At 43.4% G+C, this 12,487-nt stretch overlaps 1 protein-coding gene across 2 annotated transcripts in view; it reads left to right on the forward strand.

Annotated features, from left to right (window-relative positions):
- Positions 1-12,487, forward strand: part of PRKDC (protein kinase, DNA-activated, catalytic polypeptide) — a 189,562-nt gene that overhangs the window by 155,339 nt on the left and 21,736 nt on the right. For both annotated transcript variants that reach the window (XM_011945691.1, XM_011945692.1), the window contains exons 69-74: positions 98-287; positions 3,923-4,097; positions 6,421-6,614; positions 7,432-7,612; positions 8,724-8,884; positions 11,575-11,786. In XM_011945691.1, coding sequence (XP_011801081.1) covers positions 98-287; positions 3,923-4,097; positions 6,421-6,614; positions 7,432-7,612; positions 8,724-8,884; positions 11,575-11,786 — 1,113 coding nt within the window. The remainder of the gene's footprint in view (positions 1-97; positions 288-3,922; positions 4,098-6,420; positions 6,615-7,431; positions 7,613-8,723; positions 8,885-11,574; positions 11,787-12,487) is intronic.

The raw sequence follows: 12,487 nt of genomic DNA on the forward strand, positions 1-12,487 counted from the left end.
AACAAACATTTACTAAGGTGTAGAATTTCTGCCTATAATTGCTACCCAGCAGCTTCCTATTCCTGAGTCTGACATTGTCTCATTTTTCTTTGTGTAGATGTTTCTTTCTCAGCAAAATAGAGGAGAAGCTTACCCCTCTTCCAGAAGATAATAGTATGAATGTGGATGAAGATGGAGACCCCAGTGACAGGATGGACGTGCAAGAGCAGGAAGAAGATATCAGCTCCCTGATCAGGAGCTGCAAGTTTTCCATGAAAATGAAGATGGTAGACAGTGCCCGGGAGCAGGTGGGTACTCATGTCTGTCTTTCCTGCTGTGTCACAGGATTTTGCTAAATTAGCTTTTCTCTAATTTTAGCTTTTCTTTATAGTCTGAACCTTAAAATAATTGAGTAGATGTTATTTTTTTTCTCTCTTTATAAGTAAACTGGGCTGGGTGCAGTGGCTCACACCTATAATCTCAGCACTTTGAGAGGCCAAGGCAGGCGGATCACTTGAGCCCAGGAGTTAGAGACCAGCTTGGGCGACAGAGTGAGAACCTGTCTCAAAAAAAAAGGAAACTTGAAGGAGCACTTATTCAAAAGTCTCCAGAAAGCCTCTAGAGTTTATTATATTCCTGTTAATCATTTCAAAATGAATCCTTACCAGTTAGTTACAAATTATTTTTAGGTTTACTTTGTAGGAATTATCGTTTAATACTAGGACCCTTTCTTGATATTAAGTATATACATTGCTTAAAAATTGCATGTAATCTATTTAAATGTATATAATTTTTAAACATACTACAGAAGCTTGCTATGTTAATGACCCTATATCAGTTGCTATTGCAAGGCAAAGGATGATATTCTAGTAGAAATAATATTTCTTTTTTGTAGGTTTAAATGCTCATTTATAGATTTTTCTTTGGATGAGTGTAATATCAAGTAAGAATTTTTATATTGCAAATAACAGAAAATCCAATTAGAGGCAGGCAGAGCAGCAACTGGGTGAGAGAAGAGCAGGGTGTGGCCAGAAGGGGTGATCTGAACTAAAGGATTTAGTGGTGAGGGAGTTGGGGTCATGGGGAGAGGACCCCAGTGTCGTTAGGAAACTGGCACGATGAGGGGAAAGACATGTTCCCTGCCATTATTACTATCTAGTGAGAGTGGGGGCTGCACACATGATGACAACAGCACTGGTGGGCAAAGAAGAGAGATGTCAGCAAAGCCTGGTGGGCGCAGGGAAGAGAAGAGCTTTCACCTTCGACAGGGAGGTGTCTGGGGAAGGGGGCTGTGATTTAGGGTAGGCTTTATGGGTATGGAAAGATTTGCGCATGGAGAGGAGAAAGGTATTCCAGGAGTCACGCACACAGAAACATGAAAGTGAGAAACAGAATGCAGAGTCTTATGCTAGGTTTACAGAGGGCGAGAGACTGCATCCTTGCAGGGTTCAGGAGGCCATTGAAGGTTCCATGCATGCTGGCCAGTTGTAAGCTGTGTGGGAGATTGACAGCTCTGGGGCAAGCAAAGACAGAGAAAGACCAGGAAGTTCCACATTAGGGGAGTGGGGTGGGAGTGAGCAGGGCAAGAGAGGTGCTCTGTAAGGAGATCCAGGACAACCCGAGGTGACAGGAGTGATGAGAGTGTCTGGCTGGGAACAATTTGGATTTCTCTCCTGGGTGGTTGAAAGGGCAGTAATTAGGAAAACCAAAGTCTGATGAAAATGTCTTTTGAAGCCTGAGAGAGAATTACAGGTGTAGATTTAAGAAGACATTATATAAGCAACTAAAACATAGGTCAATTGTATTCAGAATTAAAACTATCGTGCATTACCTGAGAAGCCGAAGAATGTATAAAGACAACTCATGTAATGGGAGAAACTATCTGCAGGTCACATATCTGATAAGGGTCTAGTATCCAGAATACATAAAGAATGCTTCACAACTGAACAGTAAAGAGTCAAACAACCTAATTAAGAAATGGGCATGAAGTGTTTGAATACACATTTCTCCAAAGAAGATAGGCAAATGGCCAACCAGCTCATGCAAAGATGCTCAGTGTCACTAGGCTTGAGGGAAATGCAAATCAAATCCACAATGAGACACCGCTTCACACCCGCTGTGATGGCTGGAAGCAAACACACAGATGACAAACCTTGGAGAAGATGTGGGAAACTGGAAACCTTCTGAACTGCTGGTGGGAATGTAAAATGGTGCATCTGCTGTGGAAAACAGTCTGGCATTTCCTCAAAAAGTTAAACATAGAGGCTGGTCCGAGTGCAGTGGTTTTTACAACTAATTGATCACAACCATTTACCAGATTTCTTTGTTGATTCTCCACTTCTGATGCTTCACTTGACTATACTTAAAAAAAAAAAATGTCGAGGCCGGGCGCTCACGCTTGTAATCCCAGCACTTTGGGGAGGCCGAGACAGGTGGATCACCTGAGGTCAGGGGTTCAAGACCAGCCTGACCAACATGATGACACCCTGTCTCTACTAAAAATACAAAAATTAGCCAGACTTGGTGGCACATGCCTGTAATCCCAGCTACCCAGGAGACTGAGGCAGGAGAATCACTTGAACCTGGGAGATGGAGGTTGCAGAGAGCAAAGATTGTGCCACTGTGCTCCAGCCTGGGTGACAAGAACAAAACTTTGCCTCAAACAAACAAACAAAAAGAGTTGAACCTAGAGTTACCTTATGACACAGCAGTTACACTCCCAGACCCATGAGAAACAAAAGCTTAAGTTCACATGGAAATTAATACACAATTGTTGACAGGAGCATTATTCAAAATAGCTAGAAGGTGGCAGCAACCCAAATAAGATGTGTCATGTCCAGCCAGGTGCAGTGGCTCAGGCCTGTAATACCAGCACTTTGAGAGGCCGAGGCGGGCGGATCACTTGAAGTCGGAAGTCCGAGACCAGTCTGGCCAACATGGAGAAACGCCGTCACTACTAAAAATACAAAAATTAGCCGGGCGTGGTAGCACACGCCTGTAATCCCAGGTACTTGGGGAGGCTGAGGCAGGAGAATCACTTGAACCCAGGAGGTGGAGGTTGCAGTGAGCTGAGATCATGCCATTGCACTCTAGCCTGGGCAATGAGTGAGACTCCATCTCAAAAAAAAAAAAAAAAAAAGTGGCATGTCCGTGCAATGGAGTATTATTCAGCCATAAAGAGGAAAGAAGAGCTGACAGGTGCTACAACGTGCATGAACCTGGAAAACATGCTAAGTAAAAGATGCCATCACCACTTATTTTCTGATACCATTGTTACAAAATGTCTGGTGTAGGCAAATCCATAGAGAAAGGAAGGAAATTTATGGTTGCCAATGGCTGGGTAGTGACTCAGAACAGACAGTGAGTTTCTTTTTGGGGTAATGAAAATGTTCTGGAATTAGGGGTGGTGGTTGCACAAGTTTGTAAATATACTCAAAAGTACTGAATTGTACCCACCCTGCCCCCACCTTTTTTTTTTTTTTTTTTTTTGAGACAGTCTTCCTCTGTTTCCCAGGGTAGAGTACACAGCAACTCACTGCAGCCTCAACCTCCCAGGTTCAAGCGATCCTACTACCTTAGTGTCCAGAGTAACTGGGACTACAGGCACGTGCCATGGTGCTGGCTAATTTTAAAAATTTTTTTAGAGGCAGGGTCTCACTGTGTTGCCTAGTCTGGTTTCAGACTCCTAGACTCAGGTAATCCTCCCTCCTTGGCCTTCCAAAGTGCTGGGATTACAGGCCTGAGCCACTAAACCTGGCCTGAATTGTACTCTTTAAATATGAATTATATCCCAGTGATACATTTAGAGACATAATTGAAGCTAAAGAAATAGATTTGTTACTCTCCGGTGGATTGTGTCGTGCAAAGGGGGAAGCAGGCCAGTTTGAAACTTCTGTCACTTGTGTATCATCATACCACCTTCTCTCTTTTTCTATTAATACAGAACAGTTTCTCACTTGCCATGAAACTACTGAAGGAGCTGCATAAAGAGTCAAAAACCAGAGACGATTGGCTGGTGAGCTGGGTGCAGAGCTACTGCCGCTTGAGCCACTGCCGGAGCCGGTCCCAGGGCTGCTCTGAGCAGGTGCTCACTGTGCTGAAAACAGTCTCTTTGTTGGGTAAGTTGACTGCTTTTATCCACATACATCTTAGAGGGCTGTGTTATATTGTCTTATGTATCTTCTTATTCTTTGTGCTGAATCATCTGACATTTGGGAGGTAAATCTTTGCAGTAATTTTAGTGAATATAGCAAAGTGAGCCAGAGAATGATAGTTTAATTATTTTGAAAACTTTGTTTGCATATAAGATATAAACAAACATGAAGAGCCATTTCAGCCTGGGTGCAGTGGCTCACGCCTGTAATCCCAGCAGTTTGGGTGGCCAAGGTGGGTGGATCACGAGGTCAGGAGATTGAGAACATCCTGGCCAACATGGTGAAACCCTATCTCTACTAAAAAGAAAATTAGGCCGGGCACGGTGGCTCACACCTGTAATCCCAGCACTTTGGGGGGCTGAGGCGGGTGGATCACGAGGTCAGGAGATTGAGACCATCCTGGCTAACAAAGTGAAACCCTGTGTCTACTGAAAATACAAAAAAATTACGCCAGGTTTGGTGGTGGGCGCCTATAGTCCCAGCTACTTGGGAGGCTGAGGCAGGAGAATGGCGTGAACCCGGGAGATGGAGCTTGCAGTGAGCTGAGATCGTGCCACTACACTCCAGCCTGGGCGATAGAGCAGGACTCCATCTCAAAAAAAAGAAAAACAAAAACAAAAATAAAACTAGCTGGGCGTGGTGGCAGGCGCCTGTCTGTAGTCCCAGCTGCTCTGGAGCCTGAGGCAGGAGAATCGCTTGAACCTGGCAGGTGGAGGTTGCAGTGAGCCCAAATCGCGCCACTGCACTCCAGCCTGGTTGACAAGAGCAAAACTCTGTCTCAAAAAAAAAAAAAAAAAGCTATTTCCTCCCAAAATAATGTAGTCTTTAAGACTACATTAAAGGAGGAAAGCTTTCTTGAGCAGGTTTGGGTCTTGTCCCCTGCTCTGTTGCCCTGTGTCTGAGGATGTGTGCTAGTATTCTGATCAGGCATGATCCAGCTGGATTCCCAGACCAGCTCTGAAGTATCAGCCTCAATAAAGGTGTCTAGGGGAGAAACACTCTTTCACACTGATCCCAGGAGGAGAAGATCATTCTACTTGGACTTGTTGGCATGCACCCTTTGTCGCAGCTACTGGGGAGCCTGAGGCAGGAGGATGGCTTGAGATCAGGAGTTTGAGGCTGCATTGAGCCATGATTGTGCCTGTGTGAGTTGCCACTGTATTCTGGCCTGGGCAACATAGTGAGACCCTGTGTCTAAAAAAAGAAGAGAAAAATTATCCTGATTATTGCTACATGATTATATGGGTTTTTTTGAGGGGAGGAGGAGGAGTTTGCTGATGTTAATATTAGTGTCCATATACCCATATAATAATAATTACACAGTTAGAGTATGGTTGTAGTTCGTAACAGCCTTGCATGATAAGCAGGGGCAGTAGTTGTGATCCTGTATGTGAGATAACTCTGGCAGAGAACTGTCAGACCATAGGCAAGGAGGGCATGTGGTTGATCAGGCCTCCTAGTTTCAACACTGTTACCGCACCTCTGGACACTGCAGACTTAACCAGCGCTGATCCAGCTCCTTGCCCAGAACCACACAGTCACAGTAGAACTAGAACTTTAAATGCAGCAGTGCCTGTTGCTTCATTTGCTGTGGGCCACAGTGCCAATTTAAAGACCTACTCTGGATTATTAATTTATGTACAAACACAGTACCCATTTCCTATTCTTTATAACAGAATTAGGTGCTTTGAAAAATTGCAGAATGATGATGCTTGAATAAAAAGTTAATTAAGGAAAGTTTCAATTGCTTAGCCTCTGTGAACCTTGATACAGTTACTTCTAACAAAGAACATTTTTCATTAATATGTGAGTTCAAGAAATTCCCTAGCCGGTATTTGAAGTCAGTTTCTTATACTTTCAATATTTATTTTTATTAATTTATTAATAGAAAACTTTAGGCCAAGCACGGTGGGTCATACTTGTAATCTCAGCATTTTGGGAGGCCAAAGTGGGAGGATTGCTTGAACTCAGGAGTTCGAGACCAGCCTGGGCAACATGGCAAAACCCCATCTCTACCAAAAATACAAAAAATAGCCGGGCATAGTGGTACAAGCCTATAGTCCCAGCTAATTGGGAGGTTGAGGTGGGATGATCGCTTGAGCCCGGGAGGCAGAGGTTGCAGTGAGCCAAGATCGTGTCATTGCACTCCAGCCTGGGTAACAGAGGGAGACCCTGTTCCAAAAACAAAAGAAAACTTTTGTAGACAACGAATTTCTTCTTTTTAATTACACACACACACATGCACACAGTGTTTGTTTTTGTTTTGTTTGTTTTTTTAATCCAACAGATGAGAACAACGTGTCAAGCTACTTAAGCAAAAATATTCTGGCTTCCCGTGACCAGAACATTCTCTTGGGTACAACTTACAGGATCATAGCTAATGCTCTCAGCAGTGAGCCAGCCTGCCTTGCTGAAATAGAGGAGGACAAGGCTAGAAGTATCTTAGAGCTTTCTGGATCCAGTTCAGAGGATTCGGAGAAGGTAATACTGGAAAAATGTTTTATGCTAGTGTGCTGTGTATGTCTTCAATGTGCAGTGTTCAGGCTACAGGAAAGTAATAGGGTATTGCTTTGTGTTTTTAAAATATATTTGACAGTTATGCACAGCCAATTTTCTTATGTGGAAAATTGACATTCTTTGTGCTTCCTGTTTATTTGAATGATACAAATTTTTTAATATTGAAAGTCATGAATTTTAATTTTTTTTGGATTGACAGAACTGTGGACAGTTCTTTTATGACTTTTGTTTATTAAATTTCCCCACCCATCACCATTCAGACGTCCCACTAGCTTACAGAACAAATCAGCCTTTTCTGCTTTTTTGTTTAGTGCCTGCTTTGCTTAGCTTCTTGCAAATTATTTTGTTTTTTCAATAGTTACCTGCTTCCTTCTCATTCACTATGTCCTGCCTCACCTCAGTTGTGGGGCCTTCTCTTTTCCCTCCATGATGCTACCAGCGTCTGTGCAGGACACTGAGGGCAGGAGCCAACTTCCATCTCCCTCTTATATTCCCAACAGCCATGCACTCCACTGACCAGACCCAGCTCTGTGTTGCTTGTGCACCATCTGGCCTGCACTGGACTTGCATTTTTGTTTGGCCAGTTGTTATGTGCTGAGGATCTTACTGGAATTGCTTGCTCCTTCACAGCCAGTGTGGACTCTTATTTTTCCAGTTCCATAGCTTCAGTGTTACTTTGAAACTGTTGATCCATTTATGTGTCATGAGTCACAAATGGAAAGCAGAATTCTTTGAGAAAACTTCAGTCATGCTCATGGGTTGAGGTCTCTGTGAATTCCAGGTGATCGCGGGTCTGTACCAGAGAGCATTCCAGCACCTCTCTGAGGCTGTGCAGGCAGCTGAGCAGGAGGCCCAGCCTACCTCCTGGAGCTGTAGGCCTGCAGCTGGGGTGATTGATGCTTACATGACGCTGGCAGATTTCTGTGACCAACAGCTACGCAAGGAAGAAGAGAATGCATCAGGTGAACTGCAAAATTAAAAAGCTAGTGTTCCATTATGTCAGCATAAAGTCTTACGAATTTTGTACATACCTTTGGTCTCCTATTTGTTTTCAAATTACAAATATTTTGAAAATCCTATTGTCTTTTTAAGAGACAATGGCAGCCAGGTGCAGTGGATCACTTGAGGCCAGGAGTTTGAAACCAGCCTGGCCAACGTGGTGAAACCCCAACTCTACTAAGAATACAAAACAATTAGCTGGGTGTGGTGGCCCATGCCTGTAGTCCCAGCTGCCCAGGAGGCTGGGGCAGGAGAATCACTTGAACCCAGGAGGCAGAGGTTGCAGTGAGCTGATATTGCACCACTGCACACCAGCCTGGGTGACAGAGCGAGACTCCGTCTCAAAAGAAAAAAAAAAAAAAAGAGAGAGAGAGACAATGGCCTCTCTAGGCAACATGACCTACATTTAAATGGAGTCAAGTGGTCCTCTCTTTCCATTTGTTTAATTTATACTTTGATATTTTGCTTGCAGCTTCAATATTACTGGCTCATGTGGCCTGCTTCATGCTCCTGGAATAAATTCAGTGACCACCAACTGCCCCTTGTGTTCCCAGCCCAGGATTCAAACTGTGCTTCGTGCAGAATGGGCACTGTAATGGAAGGATTTGGCTTCAGGATAGATACAAAACTGTACCTGGTGTTTGTTGGTGTACAATGGTAGTTAAGAAAAGAACAATGGCCGGGTGCAGTGGCTCACGCCTGTAATCCCAGCACTTTGGGAGGCCGAGGTGGGCGGATCACTTGGTCAGGAGATCGAGACCATCCTGGCTAACATGGTGAAACCCCGTCTCTACTAAAAATACAAAAAAATTAGCCGGGCGTGGTGGCAGCTACGCATGAGGCTGAGGCAGAAGAATGGCTTGAACCCGGGAGGTGGAGCTTGCAGTGAGCCAAGATCACACCACTGCACTCCAGCCTGGGCAAGAGAGCGAGATTCCATCTCAACAACAACAACAAAAGAACAATGACACTAAAAAATACAAGGCAAAAAGGGAACATGTTAACATTTAAGGTCATAGTTTATGGACAAGTGGATATATTGACCATTGCTCTCTTCTTTGGTGTCATTGATAGTTACTGATTCTGCAGAACTGCAGGCGTATCCAGCACTTGTGGTGGAGAAAATGTTGAAAGCTTTAAAATTAAATTCCAATGAAGCCAGATTGAAGTTTCCTAGATTACTTCAGATTATAGAACGGTATCCAGAGGAGACTTTGAGTCTCATGACAAAAGAGGTTGGTGTCTTTATTCGACTTGGCGGTAAGGAACTTTACAGAACGTAAAGATACACTTATTTATATCCAAACGTGTTAATGTGTGCAGTGCGTGTATTATAGCTTTTCCCAGCCAGCTGTGAATTCTGCTACATTCTGAGGACATAGGTAATTTAAAGCTGCAAAAATGAGTTTTCGCATTTACCCATTTTCCTCTGTGGGTGTTGATAAGAACACTGTATTTGAACAAGGACCCAGAGAGTTGGAGGTGGGGTGACTGTGGCCAGTCACATTTGCTGTGCCTAGTGCTCACCTGTCATTTAGCCCAGAGGGAGTGAGCAAGTTCAGCTTGCATCCCACCTCCCAGGAGCACAACACCTTCCAGCAGCATGGTGTCCGGAGGGGTCTGGGACCTGTGAGCAGGAGTGAGGGGTCAGTGTGTGGACATGGGAGGAACCCGCACCCCTCCACATGACCTGCCCCTTGGCCCCACCAAGGGCTGCACTGCCAGTTGCACTCCTGTCCTTTGGGCTCTGTCTTTGTGCAGGAGGGCTCCACTGACTTCATTTGCAAAGTGCAGAGCCTCTGAAAGGCTTTGTAGTTGACTTTTACAGACATGTAACTGGAAGACAGGGCCAAGCTTTTAGTTGAAAATGTAATAGTTCACAAAGGGTTACATGGTTCGTTCTCTATTAGCTTTGCATGGTGAGTTTTTAAATAATGTTGATCTCTGGGCTGCGGGGACCCAGTTTGACTTTTAGGGCCCTAACCACTCCCTCTACCTTTTTCTGCATTCTGAATAGTAGACTTTCTCAGTAGGTATTAAACAGGTTAAGGTAAATTCAGAAATGCAACATGTATGTGTTTTTCTTCAAGGTAAGTGAGCAAATAATTAAATAACTTCATTATGATTTTGTTTTTTTCCTATATAATATAATATTTATACATGATAAAAACAGCATTTGAGTTTGTGAGGACATAAAGTATTCACTCCGCGTTGTCAAAACACCCAGTAGACATGTGCAGTGGAGCCGGTAGCCTGTCTATGAGCTTACGTGAGCTGTGTGAACTGATCCATCCTCACACGTCATGCTGTCCTCAGTGCACACTTGCACTCAGGAAGCTTGTCCATACTCAAGCCTCACGCCAGCATTCCAAACACATCAGATTTTATCTTCAGAATGATACCTTAAAAGTATCAGAGGAAAATGTGAACACATTTTTTTAAATGGTCTTGGAACGAAGAAACAAAAACCAGAATCCATGAAGCAAAATAGTTTGACTTCTATACAGAAAAAGAAAAGAAGTACTTCTATACAGAAAAAGAAAATACCGTATACACAGTTAAAAAAATAAAAAGCCAGGCGCAGTGGCTCACGCCTGTAATCTCAGCACTCTGGGAGGCCGAGGTGGGTGGATCACAAAGTCAGCAGTTCAAGACCAGCCTGGCCAACACGGTGAAACTCTACTAAAAAAAAAACATTAGCTGGGCGTGGTGGCAGGTGCCTGTAAACCCAGCTACTTGGGGAGGCTGAGGCAGGAGAATCACTTGAACCCAGGAGGTGGAGGTTGCAGTGAGCCGAGATCACGTCACTGCCCTCTAGCTTGGATGACAGAGCAAGATTCTGTCTTAAAAAAAAGCAACCAACCAAAAAGAAACAAAGAAAAACATTTGCAACACATACAAGAAACAGAAAGCTGACATTGGCAATCTACAAAATAAATGGTCACAACAGACCAGTAGAAAATGGTGAGAGGAAATGCATGCGTGATTAAAGGACGTAAGGCAAATAAACATGGAACATTCAGCCTCACTAATAATGAAACGTGAAAATTTAAATTAGACGTTTTTCACTTCTGATTGACAGTGATTTAATTTTTTTTTTTTTTTTTTGGAGACAGTCTCGCTCTCACCCAGGCTGGAGTGCAGTGGCACGATCTCAACTCGACAGTGATTTTAAAAGTTGATTATGTCCAGTGTTGGTAAAGACTTTGGAAAGTAGTCAGTCTACTACTTTTAGAAATGAAAATTTGACAAATTCTTTACCATGGCCGGGCACGGTGGCTCATGCCTATAATCCCGGCACTTCGGGAGGCCGAGGTAGGAAGATCATGAGGTCAAGAGATTGAGACCATCCTGGCCATCATGGTGAAACCCCATCTCTACTAAAAATACGAAAATTAGCTGGGCATGTAGTCCCAGCTACTCAGGGAGGCAGGAGAATTGCTTGAACCCGGGAGGCAGAGGTTGCAGTGAGGCAAGATCATGCTACTGCACTCCAGCCTGGTGTCAGAACGAGACTCCCTCTCATAAAAAAAAAAGAAAAACACTAAAGTTATGTGCACAGGGATGTCTACTGCAACATTACGTGTGATAAAAAATTGAAATATTCATTATAGAGCAGTAAACAACATGGAATACTACACAGCTGCCAAGAGGAATGAAGTAGAAGATTTTTCTATACGTCTAAGAACAACCAGCACCAGTTGTCTCGTGTGATTCCATTCTTGCAACAGAAGACTGTTCTGCACAGAAAGTGCCTGGGAGAGTCCAGTGATTGCCACAGCAGAAGAGAGCTGAGGGATGGAAGACTTGTTTTGTACTTGCGTTTTTAAACTTCTGAGTTTTCTTTTTTTTGGACATATGTTACTTTTATAACAGATGATGTGAGATGTTTTACTCAGCATTAAGTTTCAGCTCTCTATTTTAGATCTCTTCCGTTCCCTGCTGGCAGTTCATCGGCTGGATCAGCCACATGGTGGCCTTACTGGACAAAGACCAAGCCGTTGCTGTTCAGCACACCGTGGAAGAAATCGCTGATAACTACCCGCAGGCTATTGTTTATCCCTTCATCATAAGTAGTGAAAGCTATTCCTTCAAGGATACTTCTACTGGTCATAAGAATAAAGAGTTTGTGGCAAGGTAGGTAATATTACAGAAAGAATACGTTGATCAGATACTACAGGTTATAAAAATGTGGTTAAAGCACATATGTGGACACTTACATTTGTTTCCAAATTAATTAGAGTTGTCATTGAAAATTAATTAGAGTTGACATTGAAGAATAATCTTAGCGGTCGCTTTGTTGATTCTATCTATTCTGGGTATGTTACTTGTTACAGGATGTATCTCCTTTGTAAAATACTTTCATCTTACATTGCTAACAAAGCATTCTGCTCATATGGTCATGGTTGCTTGGGATAGACTAGTTGAGATGATTTTTGAAATCAGCTCCTGAAATTGTCCTGTAATTTAAAATACACAGAAAGACTCCTCCTTTTAATTAGGACTCAGTAGATGGCCTCAAGTGTCATCCTGTCCGCTTTTTTTTTTTTTTAAATTATACTTTAAGTTCTAGGGTACATGCGCATAACGTGCAGGTTTGTTACATATGTATACTTGTGCCACGTTGGTGTGCTGTACCCATCAACTCGTCAACACCCATCAACTCGTCATTTACATCAGGTATAACTCCGAATGCAATCCCTCCCCCACCTCCCCATAATAGGCCCTGGTGTATGATGTTCCCCTTGCCGAGTCCAAGTGATCTCATTGTTCAGTTCCCACCTATGAGTGAGAACATGCGGTGTTTGGTTTTCTGTTCTTGCGATAGTCTGCTGAGA

The sequence above is a fragment of the Colobus angolensis genome, unplaced genomic scaffold, assembly GCF_000951035.1.
Source record: "Colobus angolensis palliatus isolate OR3802 unplaced genomic scaffold, Cang.pa_1.0 Scaffold243, whole genome shotgun sequence".
NCBI lineage: Eukaryota > Metazoa > Chordata > Mammalia > Primates > Cercopithecidae > Colobus > Colobus angolensis.